A 19,802-nucleotide genomic window follows, 5' to 3' on the forward strand; every position below is an offset into this window, starting at 1 on the left:
TGTCTAGAAAATGGCCTTACAAGTGTTCAAACCTCTAGCAGTGATGCCATGCCAGAAAATTAGTAATGATTCTCACATCATCAGAATAGTAGATCTCTAAGTAACACTTAATATCCAATTAATTCTTAATTACTGATAATTTAGAGTGATGATTTTATATTTCATGATCAGCATTATTAGCTATTCCAACTATCATTATGGGGTTTGTCTGCTTATGTCCTTACCTTTTTAATATTTAATATATCTTCTAAGCATATGTATCTAATCATATTTTTGCATATGGTAGTCACTGTCAACAATAGGTTTCAAATATTCAATAAATTACTTTAAGAATCAGAAAAAGGAAAACGAGAAAGCTGGTATCATCAAGAGGTGTCTGTTCATCTGGTAAGAAGACTTGAAAAATGAGTCTTTGTCTTTTCACCTGCTGACTAACTGTTCATTTTCCACAACTGTGAGAGTGATCTCCAGCCTGATTAATGACAGACGAGCTACACCTACAGCTTCTTCAAAGAGCTGCTCTGAAGCAGACATACCTATGCTTTAACCTAAAAGCATACTCACAGAACCAGGGTGTATGGAATAAGAAAAAAATCCCTCTGTATGCACAGTGGGAAAGAGGTTCTTCTCTCTCACCTCTGACTGCTATTTAGTAGTACTGCTTCTTTTTCCATCCATAACCCTGCACCAAAAACCTAAGACCGGAAAAATATCATTCTTTCTCTTATTTTGTTGCCCTGTTGAGCTCTAATACTGTCTTGAAAGCCCTGTCACATGTGATTTCCTTAAAGCAGCACAAGTTCTATCGTACTTTTTATTAACAAACCCTGTATTTGGATAGAAATCTAGAGCCACGTTTAGAAGAGTAGTGCACAGCTTTATTAACTAACAGCACTCAAGTCCTTGTTTACAGCCAGAATCCATGAAGGTGATCATCCCAGCATGGGCAATTCTCTGATGGGGAAAAGGTATGCAGTATTAATGCCTGTGTTTATTATGGTAACAAAAAGAGAACTACTGAGAAAGAGAACAACAAAGTGATAAGTGCAACATATGTGAGGAGATGGTTTCCCTCTGAAAGGATTTATGAGTGTAAATAGACTGCAGCTTTGCTAGGTTTCCTTCCTGCTTCCACTCTAACAGGTATAAAAAAAGAAAACATTGAGATCGCCTCCTTACTTGTGGGCACTCATCTGTGATTTTCTGCCCCTCTGTGCTATTTGTAGTTATCTCTGGTGAAAAACCCTCACAGGTTAAGCATCCCAATGCCTCCCTGCCCCTGAACAAAATACGTGTTTGTGATGCCTAGAACGTATAAATGGAACACAGGTTTGAGCTCTGAGTACATGCTCCTGAGCTGCCATTCTCTGGTGAGTTCATGTTCCAAAAAACCCCATGAAAACACATATAAGTGTTTTTTAAAGACTAGATGTGTGTCTGGTAAGAACTATCTGTAAAAGTTACTTTTATCTTGAACAGAGCTGTCTGAAGGTGGCTAAGAAAGAAAATACCATCTTAAGGACATTTCATTTTCAAGTTTCTAATAGCTCTATATTAATAAGATTATATTTTTTTTCCATTACTGGCATATGAAAAGATAAGTAATTTTACTTTAGGTAATGTAGTGTACAGTACTAAAACCATCTTAATAATTTTATATTTTAATCAAGTAAGTGAAATAATCTCAACATGACTGATAAATTGTTCCTTGGAGAGGCTGAGAGAAAACTTCTTCCTCTGTTTCAAGGATGATTCAAGGAACATCTGAAGAATTTCATGTTTCTTTCTCTTGTGAAGGAAAGAAAGCTCTATTTTTCAGTAAGGAACAGTGTCAAAGGCCAAATGATCTATACTTAAAGAATTAATGTGTGGAGAATGATGCAACAACCTATCTTGAGGACATAAGGAGTAGGTGTGAAATGTCTAACGAGTTCAGTGTAAAATATTTATCACATTTAACCATTATTAAGATTTCAGAATTCACCCTCAGAAGAAAGCAAGACCTCTCAAAAGTGTTATGACTGGAAGGGAAGGGGGGAAGAGAGAAAAGTCTAAAAATAGCAAGTAGGGTAGGGTATTCGTCTAAGATTAGGGAACCCTGGAATGAAATCCTTGTCTTGAAACAGGCTCAAAGGGTAAATCCACACGATTCAATGAAGTATGTATGACATAGACACCCAAGGTAGCTTGCTCGGAATAATTCACACCTCAGAAACAAAGGAGTTGCACTAACTCTGCGTGGTGCTGAGAAACAGTGTAAATACACTGGGGAAAGCACTGCACTGAGATGGAAGAGCCAGGCTTCACACATAACAAGTCAATGTTTGACTTCATCTTGCAAAAATATTTTGACCTGGCTGTGTCTGCATTTTATACCCAAAGTATCCTGTAATGCCCAACAAAATGGTGCTCAACACGCAGATAATGTATTTTATTACTAATTTCAATACATCACAATAGTATAAGTATTAATAACACAGAGAATATCTAATTGCTATATTGGTTTATAAATATTGTTATTTTGTTATATAAATGAAAATATATTACTTATGATTATTTATTTTATTGCCCCGGTGAAAGCAGTACTTTTTTAAAATATAAAATACGAATGCTTTTATTTCATGTTACTTCATAAACATTGCATATGGGAGAATTCTCTGCCTAAGGGCTATTCAGGATTAGAAGAATTTATGATCATTTTGCATTAAGAAATAAAAAAGTATAGATTATTGGCTCCATGTGCATTCCTGAAATCTTCCAATAGCAAGAAAATATAGATAAATCTATTAGCTCAATTTTTATAAATTTTGAAAACAGTAACCTTCAAATACTAAACTCGGGCTTTTTTGAATACTGTGATGGCAATCTTCTCAAAATATGATCATTATAACGATCTCCTAACTTGTACTATATACAAAATATATTTACATACCAGATAACAGAAATAGGGTTATTATTATTGGATTTTTAAAAATATAGATTTCCTAAACCTGAAAAAGACTTGCTTATATATCTTCTAGGATAAGTGCACCATCTTGTGTTCAGTATAAATAGTTCAGTGCAAATACTTGTTGCAAAGCAGATGTTATTTTATAATTAATTCAATAACTATAAAATCTGGTTTTATATTAAGATGCAAGGTATCCCTACACATACTACAGAAATTTTTTAAAAGAAAATATTAACATTAAAAATAACGTAGGATGAAATTGGTTTGGATTTATTTTATATAAACGTATTGTACATAAAAGTAATTATTATTTCAAATCCAAACTGGAAAAAAGAACCTTTAATAATGTTTTTTTCTTTAAACAGTGATTTCATTTAAATTATAGTGCTTTCATGCTGTAAAAATCCAACAACTTATCAAAGACCTAAAGTTATCAAAAAACATCAGGTTGAGTTATATGTATAGTTCTAATTTTCTCACTTGGATTATAGATTGTTCATTGTGCTGAATATACTCTCTCACTTATTTCAAGTCACCTGCCCCATTTAGCATCATATTCATCTTTTCCCCCATCTTGCTTTGGCAACTGACATACCTTGTGCCCTGCTGTGTATCCACAGGTATCAGGTTGTTAAAATTCCCCATAAGGACCAGAGGCTGCAAATGTGAGGCTTCTTTCAATTGTCTAAAGGTGGTTTCATATACTTCTTGTCCCTGATCAGGTAGTCTATAGCAGACAGACATCAACTACAGTATTGATAGCTCTGGGCCAACATTGGGCTGACCACTCTTCCTGACCCAAAAACTCTCACTTGGCTCTTTGTCCAGCCCAAGGCAGAGCTCTGTGTGTTCAAGCTAACAAGTGCTGCTGCCACATACCTTTTCTGCTCGATTCTACTCCCATCTTGGGTTCTGTAACAGCTTCCAGTTCATTTATCTTTTTGCCATTACTAGAATTTCCTTGATGCAGGATCTCAAGACCCCTTTGCTGTGCCTCTTCAAGGGCAAAAAAACTAATTCCTCCAATGTACAACGGGACTGACAAGTTTTCAGCTTCCCTTGATGCTTTCATTCATTCCAACAAAAAGCCTTCATTAGAGTGGGGAAAATATATTGATTTCTTGACCAGACTAATCCCTCCAGGTTCAAGGAACTACAGAGAGAACTTGATCATACTAATTCTATAAACATGAACAAGAGGGGGCTGTTTGTCATTGTTTCTCTCATGCTAAGTTTGCTGGACTTACTCTGAAATTGCTCTGCCTTGCTATTTATCTAGTTTTGACATTTATTCACATGCCATCTTCTTCCGCCATAGTTCAACAGCACAATTTAGAGAAACTGAAACTTTATTTCTTCTTCCTTCCTTTCCCTTTCCTTTCATTTCCAGATCTCCCTGCCCTCACTTTGCATAACTATCCCTTCTTAAATCTGTAAAAAACATCTTTTGTACTGCTTTTATTTTGTCTCTCTTTTTTCTGAAACATTCTCTAATATTTTATTTTGAAATAGAAATCTCTCGTCATTCCTTTCAGTGCAGAATGCCTTGTATCGTGTTTCTTCTGTGCAGTTCTCTCTTTCTTCCTCTTCCTTTCACTTCCTTTACTACCTTCCTCTAGTTCCTCCTTTTTTTACTTACCACCACTATACTTCTAAATTCCTTTATTTCTTCCTCACACAACTGTCCTTCCTTCCCTTAATTTTTTGTATATTCTATTGGGGGTTATTTTTCCACTATTAATCCGTTCTTTGTTGTTGCATTCAGGATTAAATCAAACTGATTTTAACCTGGCAAGAGCAAGTCATAGACATACAGCTAAGAGGTTCTGCCTGCTCAGACACAGCACTCTGCCCTCACCACTTCACTTCTAAGGCTTTTCATGTTACTGTGCATGTTTTTTGGTGGTTTTGTAGGGTTTTTTTTTTTCTCCTTGATGGCTTTATTAGCATGAATTTCCCTAATCCTGTACTTTTTCTTTTTTTAATCCCCTGGCTCCCCTGTTACTCCTCGTGAGTTCTCCATTTGTGTCTTCTTTTCTTGTGCACTTCCTACTTATTACCACATATTTTGAATGGGTGGCTACTCAGGACTACTTAGGTTTCCCTTTTACAAATTTTCTCCTGCTCTGTTTCGTTTTTGCTTAGAGCAGGCACTGAAAATCTTTCTGTGTCTTGGAAAGAACCAGTCCCCAAAGATCCTCGCCTTTCCCAGAAACAGGGATTGCAGCTAGGGTGTGAAAGGGTGATAGTACCTCTGGTGGGTCCTCTGTATAATGTGTCACAGTGTCCTCCAGACTCAGCCCTCACTGTCCCCAAATGACAGCAACAGACAAGAACTGTCCCAAAACACCCTCACTTGCTAATATGCATATGTGATGTTCTGCTCTTTCTGTCCAGTTTAAAGAAAAATCCTTCCTGTAACAAACTAAACACCCGAACAGGGTCTCTTAAGAGGTAGTACACCAGATTTTTCAAAAAATTGAACCATTCTGTCTGATCAGTCTGCATATATTGTTACATCTGAGTGGATGTTTGCATATTTGGGGGTGTATACAAGTTTTGATGGCATATATTATTTGTTTAGCAGGCTATAACTTCTCTAAAGAAGCCATTACAGTCAGTTATGGATATCTGAACTTCAGCATTTGTTCAAAAGTGCATTTCTTGACATGATATATTTAGTCATTAAGCTTTACAATATAAATCCTTTTTACTGCCTTTAGTTAACAAACCACTGAAGCAGTCATCTGCTCTGAGCCGGTCTCTGTGCTGTGCATATATGTTGTCATAGGAACTGCTTTTAAAGTTGCAGAGGAGAAAAAATGCCATGAAGCATCAAATTATCAATAATATGAGCATCATAACTCCCTTCAGATTAGTTAAGAGTCTTAGGTTATTTTTTAACTTTCCCTTAAGATAATTATAATAATGCTTTTGAGTTCTTTGAGATAAAAAGATATATAAACAGTTAATTTTTTAGTGACTTGATAAAGTTTGTAGCCCTTTTTCTAAATGGAGGAAGGTCTTCTGGTTTGGTTTTAATGAAAAAAAGTATGAGGCATAATTTATCTTTGCTATTTTATATGATTTTAGAGTAGTATCTCTACAGCCCTAACACCTAAGGATCTCCCGACTCCCAATGCAAGTAAGTAGCACAGTTTGTCAGTGTGTACAATTCCTTCTGATGGCTTCCAAGCTGCTTCTTCACAGTAATAGTGTATGGCCTTCAGTAAAGCCTTCATCCTGCAGCTTTTATCTGCATGATTCTCCTACACCATAGGCTTCAGGGACACTGAAGACTGGTTGTTTTTTTTTAATCTTCATATTTGTGATCAAAGGCATACTTTTTTTGCAGTAGCCTTTCTTAGGAACAACAGGGGTTTATAATAATTTTGTTTTCTCTGTGTATAAAAGTTCAGGCACCATTCATATGGGCATGAAAGTACATGGAATAGAGTTAACTTTTTTCATAGCAGCCCATAGGGTGCTCTGTTTTGGATCTGTGCCTAAAAATGTTGATAACCCATGAATGATCCCCCAGCAACGTTTGGGGGGCCAAATATAAGATTCAGGCTGTGGAAAAGTCCATCCATCCTAGAACTTAAAATCTCTTGCTATAGAATAATAAGCAATGTCTGACTTGAGTGTTCTCAATGCTTCATGCCAAATATAAAATATGTTTGAGGAACCTCTTTTGCACAGCTTTCTCCTATTACAGATTACATGATCACTCCTGGATGTGCTTGTTGCAGAAAACTGAGTGATTTACTACTTAATATCAGCTTTTTCTCTCTTGTTTTTAGCCCCTTGTGAAGCCAACACATTCTTTTGCCACAGTAATATGTGTATTAATAATACATTGGTCTGCAATGGACTCCAGAATTGTGTGTATCCTTGGGATGAAAATCACTGCAAAGGTAATGTGTAGAATTGGAAATGTCAAGTCATTTAGACAGTGTGGAATACAGAATATTATCCTTAGTTTCTTGTTAAGTATGTGCCAGATGGGTCAAAGCTCAGGAAGAGTAATTCAGGGAGAGCATACATCAAGCAATAGAGAAAATGAAAAGAGGTAAAAATACTGATGGATTTTACTTTCAGTATTTGCATTTGTTTTGCTTGTTGTTGATTTGTGTTGGCCGTGTCCTTCTGGCTGGTTATGTCCTTCTGGCAAGCTTTCTGATCACTTGGTTTCTGCTTCCCATGCAATCTAAAATGTAATTAAAAGTAATATTTTTGTTTCTTTGTCATAGTTACCTTTGTAGTGGAGTAACATATGAGTAGCAGGTGTCTTTTAGCTGCATGCTATGCCCATAATAGCCCAGGTGGGCTAAAAAGCCAAGGTGAAGTGGAGTTAACACTGTAAGAAAGCAACCAAATCTACCTATAATCAAGTGAAATTGAAGAGCAAGGAACAGCACAGGAAATCAAGCATAATCTCTATTTCATAGGTAGGGACTGATGTTCCCAACCAGGTGGTGACAATCATTTCTAAATATTGCTTTGTGCTTCTGGAAACAAAAAAATAGCATCTGTGTTGTCTTCAGAGAAAAGAGTTTAACTTACATTGCAGGCTAGGGAGACAGTTTGCTTCCCTCCCCCCTCCCACAACTGCAGATTTGTTCCTGGAAACATGGGATATGCCAAATTTAGGAACCAATCAAGAAAAAAAATCAGAATGGGATGGATTAGCAGTCAGCTCATAAGTCTGCTGAAGCCTGTAAAATCCTGACAAGCAGTGCAATAAGGTAAAGCACAAATGAAAACATACTTCAAAAGAACACAACAAAACTATGGCATGGAATAATATTCTTCAAAGAAACTAAAAATACGATTGAGAAATAATTATCTGCTCTTTACTTATTAAGCACAAAAAAACCCCAGAAAGCCTTCTCCATTCTTTAATTTCCAGAATTATTTTCATCTTTCATTTGCCAAGTATCTTTTTATTGGGTCTTATGCGTTTATCCTCTCTTGGTTTTTTGACTAGAAAAAGGACATTTGCTGATTCCAGCAAAAAGATTGTTTGCTGTTCCGTTGCTTTTTCTGCTACATCCCCAGAGTGTGTCAGTCAGTTAGAGAAACCCCAGGTGAATCTACAAGAGTAGGCAATGGGGAGTATTGAAAAGTTCATTTTTGGTAGCTAGGAGATTAAGAAGAGATTGATGTTATTGTTTTGCTGCCAATAACTTTCATTTCAAGGGCTTTTTATTAAGTCCTTTGATATGTTTTAGGTTGCCAGGAGAAATTACACTAGACTGGGTGTTGAAACTTAATCACAGTTGTTAAGTCTTGCTATGCCTGTGACAGACTGATGCGAATGCTTTCAGCTTGGATTTCTACAAGGCTCAGTCACCATCTCATGTGTCTGCAGCCATTTGAAAGCAAATCACAAAGAAACATAAACAACAGTAGGGTGAAACTATTTTTCTTTTTTATTATTTTACTGTATATTTTCTGGTTTCCTTCATTCACAATGCTGAATTTGCTGGCTAACTTCCTGGAGGCCCCTGTGTAAAAGACAGTAGGTAGGATCAGCTTTTAAGTTTTTATGGGTGTTTAGAAAAGTTGTGGTAATTAATACGTCAGGAAAAAAGACATAACTGTAGGCAATCCTGCTTCAGCAGGGGAGTTGGACTAGATGATCTCTATGGTCCCCTCCAACTCTAAAAATTCAGTGAAATTCAGTGAAACTTGCATACTTTTTTTTTTTTTTTTAATTTCTGAAACCTCAATTTGAGTAACTTTTCTGTTCCTGACTTCACTGAAGTTCCCAATGCAAAGAATTTCTTTTTAAAACCTGAAAGTCTTGCCCTTTCATTGGACCAAATGTCCTAGCTGCATATATGTACTGGAAATACAGAAAATAATGAAGAGAACATCTGTAACAGTCTTGGGGGTTTTAGCAGCTAAATAGAGATCAGAGGTTACATTATAGCCATCTGCTTGTTATGGTGGTTGCTTTTTTTAAAAAATGTAAATAATTCTTTCATCTTATTAAGCCCGTATTATACCCTGAGTAAATCACTTTCCAAGTGGATAGGCATGCAGAGGACCTGCGTGTTGTTTATTTGGCTTTCACATATACCTGATTTCTTCCTTTTTACTTTTTGTCAGCAAGATTGATTAAGTGAACTCAGACACAGACTAAGGTCAGCTTTGCCATAATCTGTGAACCCATCGTTTATTTTTGAACTGCAATTAATGCTGTTCTTTTTTTCTCCTGTCACACAGAAAAAAGAAAAGCTAACCTATTGGACCAGCTTACCAATACCAGTGGGACTATAATTGGGGTGTCTTCTTGCATTGTGATCATCCTCATTGTTATCTCTGTTATAGTACAGATCAAGCAGCCTCGTAAAAAATTTGTCCAAAGGAAAACAGACTTTGATCAAACAGTGTTCCAGGAGGTGTTTGAACCTCCTCATTATGAGTTATGCACCCTCAGAGGGACAGGGACTACAGCTGACCTTGCTGATGTTGCAGATGACTTTGAAAATTACCATAAACTGCGGAGATCATCTTCAAAATGCATTCATGACCATCACTGTGGATCACAAGTGTCTAGCATTAAGGGCAGCCGTAGTAACCTCAGCACAAGAGATGCTTCTGTCTTGACAGAAATACAACCCCAGCCTGTAAAACCACTCATTCAGCCCATAAACAGGAGAAATATCCTTGTCATGAAGCATAGCTACTCACAAGATGCTGCAGATGCGTGTGAGATAGACGAAATTGAAGAGGTACCAACCACAAGTCACAGGCTGTCCAGACATGATAAAGCTGTTCAGCGGTCAGTATCAATAGATTTTTGATGAAGACTATTGTGTAAGGACTTGATTGCCCAACCATATTCACTCTTTTTTCAGTAAAGACATATTTTCTTTCCTCTTTATTTATTGTTTAAATTTCTGTTTCCTGATAGCACATACCATTATACTATTTCTCTCTTCCTGACTCTCTTTTTCTCATCTCTGCTACTGTTTCTTGAAGGATCCTGTATCTCAGTTTTACCTTTATACTTTATATCTTTCTTTTTCTTTTACTATTTTACACATACCCACATGCATACACACACAGGTCAACAGAGAACAGGTACAATTTTTAAAAACCAAAGAAGATTTTGTGTGAATCTAGTTTTCGAAAGAGTCACATACCTGTGGTTTCCTTGTAATTGAGGTGGCCTTGAGTATTATTCACTGTTGGTCTAAAATCTCTAAATCAATACATCAATAAATAAAAAGATACATGTATCCATTTTGATGCATGGCACAATAATGAGACACAATCCTGGGGTAAGGAAACCCCTTTTTTCATGAAACACCATCTTTTATATAATGAATGACAGTATTTGCAAAACTTTACTGTATCTGTTCCATTATTAACCACAGTATCTTGAGTTGTAATATTAACATATATATCAGTTAGAACATGAGACATCATAGTAAATAAAGAATACTTATATATTTACATATAAGAATGTAGTGAAGAGGAATCTTCAATAAAAAAGTAGTCAAGCATGATATTTTTAATAAAAGCTATTTCTACTGTATATTGCACTTTGAATGACTGTAAATATGAATGACTAAAAGTTTATAAGTAAAAGAAAAAGAAAATCAGAAACATTTATGAACCATTTATTAAAAAAAAAAACCACACAGAAACTTTTTAATATATATTTGTTTTCTCTTGCATGCATTATTTATGCACTTCTTGTGACTGTTTACATGCCCTCCATATTTTCTTTGCACATTAAGGCATTTCTGTCTCTTAAAAAAAAAAGTTAGTTGATTATTTTAATCTAATTGCATGCCAATGTAAATTACTTCATGAATATTGATCAGATTATCATGGTGTAATATTTATTAAGTATCTATATGCATATATTTCTTTTTTTCTATGCAAACATTATTATTTTGAATGAAATAGCCATAACATTCCAGGTTCTGCCTCATTGGGTCTCTAAGCAAACATGAGTCTGAGTACAACACAACTAGGGTCTAAGAGACAGACTTGAGGTAAGTAAATATACTTATACAACAATTGAACCATCTATTGTTTTCCATTTTATTTGTTTCATTGCTAAAATGCATGTTAGTTCTCAAGTTATATGTCACCTTGTATGGAGAGAGTCAGTTTTGAATACTGGGAAAACTGAAAGACAGATGACCACTTTAGCATTGTAAACTGAGCAAAATCTATTCATTCCTTATTCTTGACAGCACTATAATCATCCCCTAGCTAAATATAATCTTCATTCCAAACACATTAAAAATGTGGATGCTTTGCATGGCCCTGGTGTTTCATTTATTTTTTTTTATTTGTGAAAATAGAATTTAGAGTCCCAGCATGTGAAACAGTATGTAAAACTTGGCAATCTAACCCAAACCATGAAGATGTGGAACTATCTGTTTTCAGTTCATTTTATTCTTTCAAACTTGTTAAGTGTTGAGGGAAGAATATGTGGTAGTACTGACAAATTTAGAGATTCTGTAGAACTAATGTTAATGTTTACAAATTAATCTTCATCTTTTGACTCTTTTCCTAGGCTATTTATTCTGTATAATTTGTTATCAACAATTTCAATAAACATAATATCAGATGTTTATAATGAAATTATAGATAGATGTTAGTCTGTCAAGTTATATATGTATATGTTTATATATAAAAACATAGATATGTGTATATACATATTTATATGTATATATATGTATAGAGCAATTTTACTGGGAAAGAATCCATTAATGCTTTTGTTGCTCCTAGATAGTTTAGGTAAATATTTATCTGTATTTTTCCTCATAGAATATAATTTAACTTGGTTTTGCTTTCAGACAACTATTCATGCAGTCATGCAAATGCTAAATGGAAAAACCTATAGTGAATCATTTCAGCTGTCTGAAAGAGAAAGTGGACATGTTTCTGATTTCATTTCATTGCCTTTATCCAAACCTAAGACGTACAGACATATCTTTCTTTCTTGATAAGATATTCCCATTGCACAATAATATGTTTCTTTTGTAATTTGCTAGCCACCAAGTGCTCCTTAGTTTTTAAATATATTTGGAGATTTGCTGCAAACTTGAAGAAATTAGCTCCTGAGACTGTCCTTTTTTTTTTTTTTCAAAATCTTAATTTTGTTTCAGTTGATACCTTTTATGTCTGTTATTTACTTGTATGTTGTGTGATATGTGGAAGAAGATTTACATTGAACTTTTGTTATATGTACATTGTTTTCATTATATAGACTGCTTGAGAATAGTGCGCTCCTGGGTGATTTTGAACATGCTACAATGAAATGTGAAACTATCGTCCTTGGAAACACCAGCTAGAGGTTTTATGGACTCTCTGACCAGCTATTCTCATATCATGACAAAATTCAGCAAACAGTGTTGAGTAAAATTGCTAGAAGGTGATAAGACTTTGGTTATTATGCTTATTGGTCATTTCTCTTTTTCTTTTTTCTCTCTTCTTTTTGTTGCAAGTTAAATTCCCAGTTTCAGGAACAATTTATTGAAATCAGGTATTTAGCCGTTCATAGTCACTTCAATAGAAATGTTTGTTGGACAAGCATCTAGCAATATGACTGAATTTGACATTGAGAAAATAATCTGCATGTATGTTATTGAATATTTGAGTTGGAAAAAATCCCTTTATTAGATGCATTGTAAAAAGCATGCATTCACAATTATTGCTGTTACTGTTCCATTTCTGTGTCATATGCTTGCTACTTGTAACTTTTTATATAAAGATACATAAAACAATGTATAATAATTTCTTACCTTGAGTTTAATGGCAATGTTTTCTTTTACCAAATTTATAAATCTTGTGTAATTCGGGAGATTCAGCTCAAAATGTAGCTTCTAGGAACATGAAACCTAGACATGTCAGAGAATCGCTTGTTAAAAAGCAAAATACATTAATATCTCAAGATTTAAATGAATTCATAATACAAAATCTTGATCACATAATTTCAGTTAAAATGCTTGTGATAACCTTTATGTTCAGTTCTGCACTTTTGCCAAATTTATTTCCATGGCAATTATTAGGAAGTTTGTTTCAGTGTAGCACAGTAGCAAATTTTTATCGGTTATACAAACATTATGGCACACATAGAGATACAGATATAAACCACTTCCTTGTGCAAGATAAAATGATATTCATAATTCAAGCTATAAACATTAGTAACCAGCACCAAAATCAAACCTGAGAGGTTAAGTTATTAAGGAAATATTGTAGACTAAAAAGCCACAATTATGTAAAGTTGAAAACTCCCTCATTTAAGAAGTCAATAACCATGTTTAATATCATAGTTTTGTTATCTATTTAAAGAATTATCTTCAAAATTCTGTTTCATAACAAATCCCAGTTCCTTCCTAAACATATCATGTCATTCATAGTTGTTAGTTTTTTCTGTATAAAAAAATTTGCTAGTTTTATTGAAAAAGTGGGAAGAATTCCATGGATCTTCCCAACGTATAAAAAGATGGCAAAAGAGAAAACCTGAAAGACTGATGTAAAAAAAAAAAGGTGAAATGTATAAACTATTTAAATATATAGTTATTTACATAACTAAAACCACTAGAAATCTGTTTTCTACAAAACAATTTCTATGAATGTCATTTAAGAATCACAAAGAAGAAGGATTGTTTCAGGTATTTTACCTCCTTTTTTGGTACACCATATTTGCAATGTATTTTACATAATTGATTTTAGCTTGATTAATTTGTTTGTTATCATATATTAGCTGCCAAAATCAGTACTCCCTTCTTTGCAGTCATTGAGAGTCATTGAGTCATCTCTCAATTACATGGATTTTTAGCATGCACAAATAATTCATTCCCAGATCAATATCTCTTTCCAAGTTCATATATTTTATCATTGCTATTTTTCTTAATCTTTCTACATCCTATCTCATGATCCTTTCTTAAGTATATTTTGTTAAGATATTTGCCACATCTATGCTTAAAATGGATGCATATACATGCATCCATTATAAAATCAAGGAAGAATGAAATACTTGCTGAAAGAAATGCATATACATGCACACACATTTATGTATATTTATAAATATTTGCTAATGGAGATAGTGTATAAATAAATACATAAGGAGAAATCTAAATATAGGAATTTAGCTTTGAATGAATTATATTTGTCATCTAGAAAAATGCTGAAGCCTTCGATTTCAAAGTTGCTATATATTTAAGTGCCTAAATCCCACTGAACCATAGAGTTGGTCTAGTCCCTCCTAGACATGCACACAATGAAATCAATTTCATTATTTTTCCAGTGATGCAAGTGTTGACTGAGAGAACTGAATTGGAGAAGACATGGATATTAATGATCATGCTGCATGCACATCCTTGCTTTTTGAAAAAAAAAACCCACCCAATTGAGTGAGGGAAAATTAGTAAGAAACATAAAATGAAATGTGTAAATAGAGCAGGTCAAAGTAAAAATGTTAATACTTACTTGATCATGGAAACGTCTTTAGAAACATGTTGTCTAATAATTAGGTATACCCTTAAACAAAAACCCATTGTAAGTCACAAAGTAGGTGTATACTGAGGGAACAGGGTCAAATTATAAAATTATCCATTAAAAAAATAAACAACTATAGATTAAAGCCCAATTAAAAAAATATAATTGAAATATTTAATTTTAAGTAATTATATTCTGCATATAGATGGTGTAAATAATACCCTAGTCCACTATAATGCTAACAGTAAAGATAACTTCTGTTTGGTATCACACAATAGTAGGATATCTTAATGTAATCTATAAAACTCAAACTATTAAAATAAAAGGGGTTGTTGCTGAAAGTAAACAGTTTGCTTTTCCTATGAGTATTTTTTATTATTTTGAAACCACTTTTTTAAACCTGGAAAACAGTTCAAGTAAGTTAGTTCGATCAGACAAACTAATTCAGGCAACTTCAAGTTCACCCAAATTCAATTAGCTATAAAGAGAACACTCAAAACTGGTATTTGATGAAATACAATGAGTGACATTTAACCTATTCTATTAAACCTTTTCCATTTTACAGAAAGTAGGTTTTGGCTTGTTAAATTACCAGCTGACCTGGTAGAGTTTGCTTCATGCATTCTATATCATGTTTGCCTTAAGCTAAAACTAAGTATGGTAGTTTCTAGACCATTTTGGTTTGATTGGTGCAATGTGTGTGATGTATAGCCATGTTGACAGTACGCTTATTTCTTTTAAAGATGAGTTTTTTGTTATCACAGTACATTGCCACATTGTTCATAGTTTTGCTTTTTTTTTTTTTTCTCCCGTGGGTGTAGTGTTATGTATATAGTTTTCTTTTTAGATGACAGTGTGAACAACCACTCCCAAACATTTTTCTCTGCTCCAGGAAATATGTCCTTTTCAAATTGTGAAGTCTTCTCTGCAGTATCACTTAAAAATCTCTGGAAGTCCATTTTGTAAACCATCCCAGTGTAAACCATTTCTATCTTTCTGATTCTAAAAACAGCTTGATTTAAAAAAAAAAACAAACCAAAAAGGCTCTGAGAAATGTTAGTACCTTATCCTTCTATTTTTCTCCATTTTTATGCTGGAGATATTCTCTTGAACCTAGCAATGATGTAACCAAAGGAAGTGAATAACGGAAAGTAGAAAGGTTTCCTCTCAAAAGAAATTGCAAGCACCAAAACAAACAAACAAAAAAAATAGACAAAGAAAAGAAATAGAGAAATGTATGCTAATTAGAAGAAGAGTGTGAAGGATTGTTGCTCACAGCCATTCACAAATTTACAGACACACTTAGGACAGATAAATTCTTTAGCTACCAAATAAAAATGTACTGTACACACCCAAATCAAAAAGATAGCTGTAATACCTGTGCTTTATAGAACACTGTCCTATGAACAAGAAGTTGGCCTTTTGTGTTTTCTTGTCTTCTACTTCATGTGCAATCTCCCTGCTACCACAAAGATATTACAGCTGAGGGAGCACAGCTGAAGAGCTAAGTGATACAAAGGAAGAAAACTGCACCATTCAAAACTCTTTTTAATACAGAAGTCTGTATCTGATCTGGAAGTCTCTTATCTCCTCGCTCCTGACTCAACATTTGATGTTAAGTCCTGGACTCATGGCTCCACTGTTCTTCCTCATCACTATGTTATCATCTCTTTTTACTCTTTGATGATCATTTTACATCTTTATCATTGCTGCCTTCCATTTCTGTCCACAGTGAGTTCAGCTCTGTTCCCTTGTCTCCTCCAAATTCACTGGAAAGTCTGAAAACCTATCAGCTTGTTGACCTTGTGTTACCTTTGCATCCACCTGGCTCTTCCCCATCTCTCACTTCAGAGTCATCTTAACCCTACCTTGCCTATAAACAGCAAAACAAAAACATGTAATTGCAGCATGTCTTAATTACTTTTAATTTATGCAGCACAACAAATGCTATGCAGATGCATTTACTGGAGTATGGGCTTATTAGGGATACTGGATTTGTATTTTAATGACTGTGCATCAGCGTTGTCTGGGCCATCTACCTATGGGTTGACATGTCTGCTCCTGCTATAGTCATACCTCACTGTGCCATGAAGAGAAACTCCCCTCCACCCCTTTTCTTCTCCCAGTGACACCTGCACCATTGTCAAACCAAGCTTTCTTTCAAGCGTTTCTTTGTTTTGTCCTATGCTGTATTTGTATTAGTATGTCACTCCAGACAACGTAAATCCCTGTCCTCCCTTCCTTCATATGCCTATTAAAACACATTTGAGCTGCATAGCCTGCCGGTGGTGTGGCAGAGCTATCGTCAGCAAGGTAAGAACATCAGCTACCAGGTGAAGCAGGAGTTGCTGCTTCCCTCCATTTTCTTTCCCAGGAAAAGGAGTCGTGCTGATCTGCAATCTCCCAACAAGGTCTATGGGAAAAAAAGGGAAGCTGCTATCCCCTTCAAGCAACAAACTGTAACTAGGAGTAAAGAGACAATCTAAGCAGCTCATGATAAAAACAGAAAGAACAAGATTTCTCAGATTTCATTACTGAAGTAACAGGCCTGACCAACACCGCGCAGCAGCACTGCATCTCTTCATTCTCAAATACGGGAAGACTGAAAAGCACATCTTTATCCCAGGAAGCAGGATACCACAACTGTGAGTACCAATTCTGTTCAGGGCTCTGGAAGAACTTACCAGCTGCTTGTGTAAATGCAGGCAGACAAGGACTTGCTGGGCCTATAGGGGCAGTTTTGTGCTGCTGCGTGCAGCAGACAACTCTGCACTATCTAGCTACTTAGATTTTTCAGTTTGCCATTCATCAGTCTGTCCTCCTCAGCTCCAGTAAAAGGCACGGAAAATGCACTCAACTATTTCTAAAATGGTGGTTTTGTTGGCAAGCGTTTACTTGGCATTTAATTTAGTGGGATTTATCAAAGGCTTGCGTGGCATTTGCTGCAGACATTGTAAAATAAATAAGTAAATAACTGCGGGTTTTGCACAGATCCCAGATACATGTATCTGGTTAAATGAACATGGACCTGTTGGAACAAGTCCAGAGGAGAGCCACAAAGATGATCAGAAGGCTCGAGCACCTCTCCTACGAAGACAGGCTGAGAGAGTTTGGTATGTTCGGCCTGGAGAAGGCTCCAGGGAGACCTTACAGTGGCCTTTCAGTGCCTAACAGGGGCCTGTGGGAAAGATGGGAAGGGATTCTTTATCAGGGAGTATAGCAATAGGATGAGGGGTAACAGTTTCAAACTGAAAGAGGGTAGATTTTGATTATTAGGAAGAAATTCTTTACTTTAAGAGTGGTGAGACAGTGGCCCAGGTTGCCCAGAAAAGTTGTGGATGCCACAGTAAATGAAGACACCTTTCATCTGAGGTTTTGCTCATAAAACTGCATTCATTCAGCCTGATCCATGCTGTAGGCACATCATCCCTCTAGATTCTACTTTTTTTCTTAATTTAATGAAAATTTTAATTAAGAAAAATCAAAGTGTCTTTCACCATCTTTAGTGAAACACAGAATACAACTTACATTGGTGAAAGAGAACTTCATTCTGTATTTCTTGCTTAGCGCTAGAGGAGTTTTCAACATCAGTGAAAATTTAGGTGAGCTGCTCTTTCCCTTTGTTTGATAATTCAATGATTCAAAGTAAACTTAATGCTCTATACTGAACTCACCCATGTAACATAGAAAAGAAGGTAAAACAATGAAAGAGAATACCAGAAATCAAAAGTAAGCATATTTTCCTGATGATGAATGCAATATTTTTAAGTCACAAGACTGGCAGATGAATACATGGTACTATACATGGTACTCATCCTGGCCTGTATCAGGAATAGCGTGGCCAGCAGGAGTAGGGAAGTCATCGTGCCCCTGTACTCAGCACTAGTGAGACCTCACCTTGAGTACTGTGTTCAGTTTTGGGCCCCTCACTACAGGAAGGACATTGAAGTGCTGCAGCATGTCCAGAGGAGAGCCACCAAGCTGGTGAGGGGTCTAGAGAACAAGTCCTATGAGGAGAGGCTGAGGGAACTGGGCATGTTTAGTTTGGAAAAGAGGAGGCTGAGGGGAGATCTCATTGCCCTCTACAACTACCTGAAAGGAGGTTGTAGAGAGGTGGGAGTTGGCCTGTTCTCCCAAGTGAATAATGACAGGACCAGAGGAAATGGTCTGAAGTTGTGGCAGGGGAGGTTTAGATTAGATATCAGGAAGCATTACTTTACTGAGAGGGTTGTCAGGCACTGGAACAGCCTGCCCAGGGAGGTGGTGGAGTCACCATCCCTGGAGGTATTTAAGAAACGTGTAGATATGGCTCTTCAGGGCATGCTCTAGTGCCCAAGATTATTGGTTTGTGGGTGGGTGTGATGTGGTGGGCTGTTGTGTTTTTTGTTTTGTTGGGGTTTGTTTTGGTTTGGTTTGGTTTTTTTGAGGTTGGACTCGATGATCTCAGAGGCCCCTTCCAGCCATGGTGATTCTGTGATACAAATCCTATCATAACCCCCCTTTTTGTGACAAATTTCTTATCATAAAATGGAATTCAGATGAGGAATAGGAATGAGTTTATAATTGTATACCAGCTTAAAATTATAAATTTAACATTTAAAATCTGTAACAAGGAGCTGATATCCTTTACTTTGGGACTGACGTTGTAAATACAACTGATTTTGTTGGTCAGAAAGAATTACTGTCATCTTTTTTTTCAGAGCCAAGTCCCTGAATTTTAATTTTCCTTGCCAAATGGAAGAAATTTTTAATGCCTTTCCAACTTTTTCACTACTACATTTTACTGACTGTTTTGGTGTAGAAAACACTCATGGGGCAGTTTTGTTTGATATTCTGAGTGTGTCTGGCACCCCCTTTGTAATGAAACAGTACACTGGAGTTTTGCCTGCAGGAGGAATTTCTTCTACTGTTATCTAAGTTGCATAGCAAAGATCCAGGGCCAGAGACTTTTGCTGTCATTTGAGAGCAACTTCAGTGACATAAAAGATCCTGTTAACTTTTAGTGTGTTGGTGGAAAGTCTACACCAGTCTAGGCAAATATTGAGAGTTAGTTACCTAGTAATAACTTAAACCTTAAATATTAGAAATTATACGAACATGGCATCTCCATTTGTTAATATCACCGTCACATTGGTGATTGAAAAAGAGAGTGATATTAACATGGAAAACTTTCAGTTCATAGCAGAAGGGAGAAAAGATGATGTGACATTATTATTACAGGTGCTCGGGTTTTCAGATCTATGATTCTTCTTAAATTCAGCTAGAATTCTTAGTTTTAATCCTCCTACCCCTTTGGTAATGCAAACTTTGTACTCTGGATATGTGTATTGGATGAAAATTTCATTGGCAATTCAGTGTCTTGGTGAGGACTCAA

The 19,802-nt window shown here is 35.6% G+C and overlaps 1 protein-coding gene across 3 annotated transcripts in view; it reads left to right on the forward strand.

The window, feature by feature from the left end:
- Nucleotides 1-19,802, forward strand: part of NETO1 (neuropilin and tolloid like 1) — a 92,554-nt gene that overhangs the window by 56,640 nt on the left and 16,112 nt on the right. For 2 of the 3 annotated variants that reach the window (XM_014938614.1, XM_014938615.1), the window contains exons 8-11: nt 6,754-6,867; nt 9,185-9,743; nt 10,894-10,968; nt 12,195-17,073. In XM_014938614.1, coding sequence (XP_014794100.1) covers nt 6,754-6,867; nt 9,185-9,743; nt 10,894-10,954 — 734 coding nt within the window. In that variant the 3' untranslated portion in view covers nt 10,955-10,968; nt 12,195-17,073. The remainder of the gene's footprint in view (nt 1-6,753; nt 6,868-9,184; nt 9,744-10,893; nt 10,969-12,194; nt 17,074-19,802) is intronic. The other variant, XM_014938616.1, reaches the window with a different exon arrangement.

Source organism: Calidris pugnax, unplaced genomic scaffold (assembly GCF_001431845.1).
Source record: "Calidris pugnax isolate Ruff unplaced genomic scaffold, ASM143184v1 scaffold13, whole genome shotgun sequence".
In the NCBI taxonomy this organism is placed as follows: Eukaryota; Metazoa; Chordata; class Aves; order Charadriiformes; family Scolopacidae; genus Calidris; species Calidris pugnax.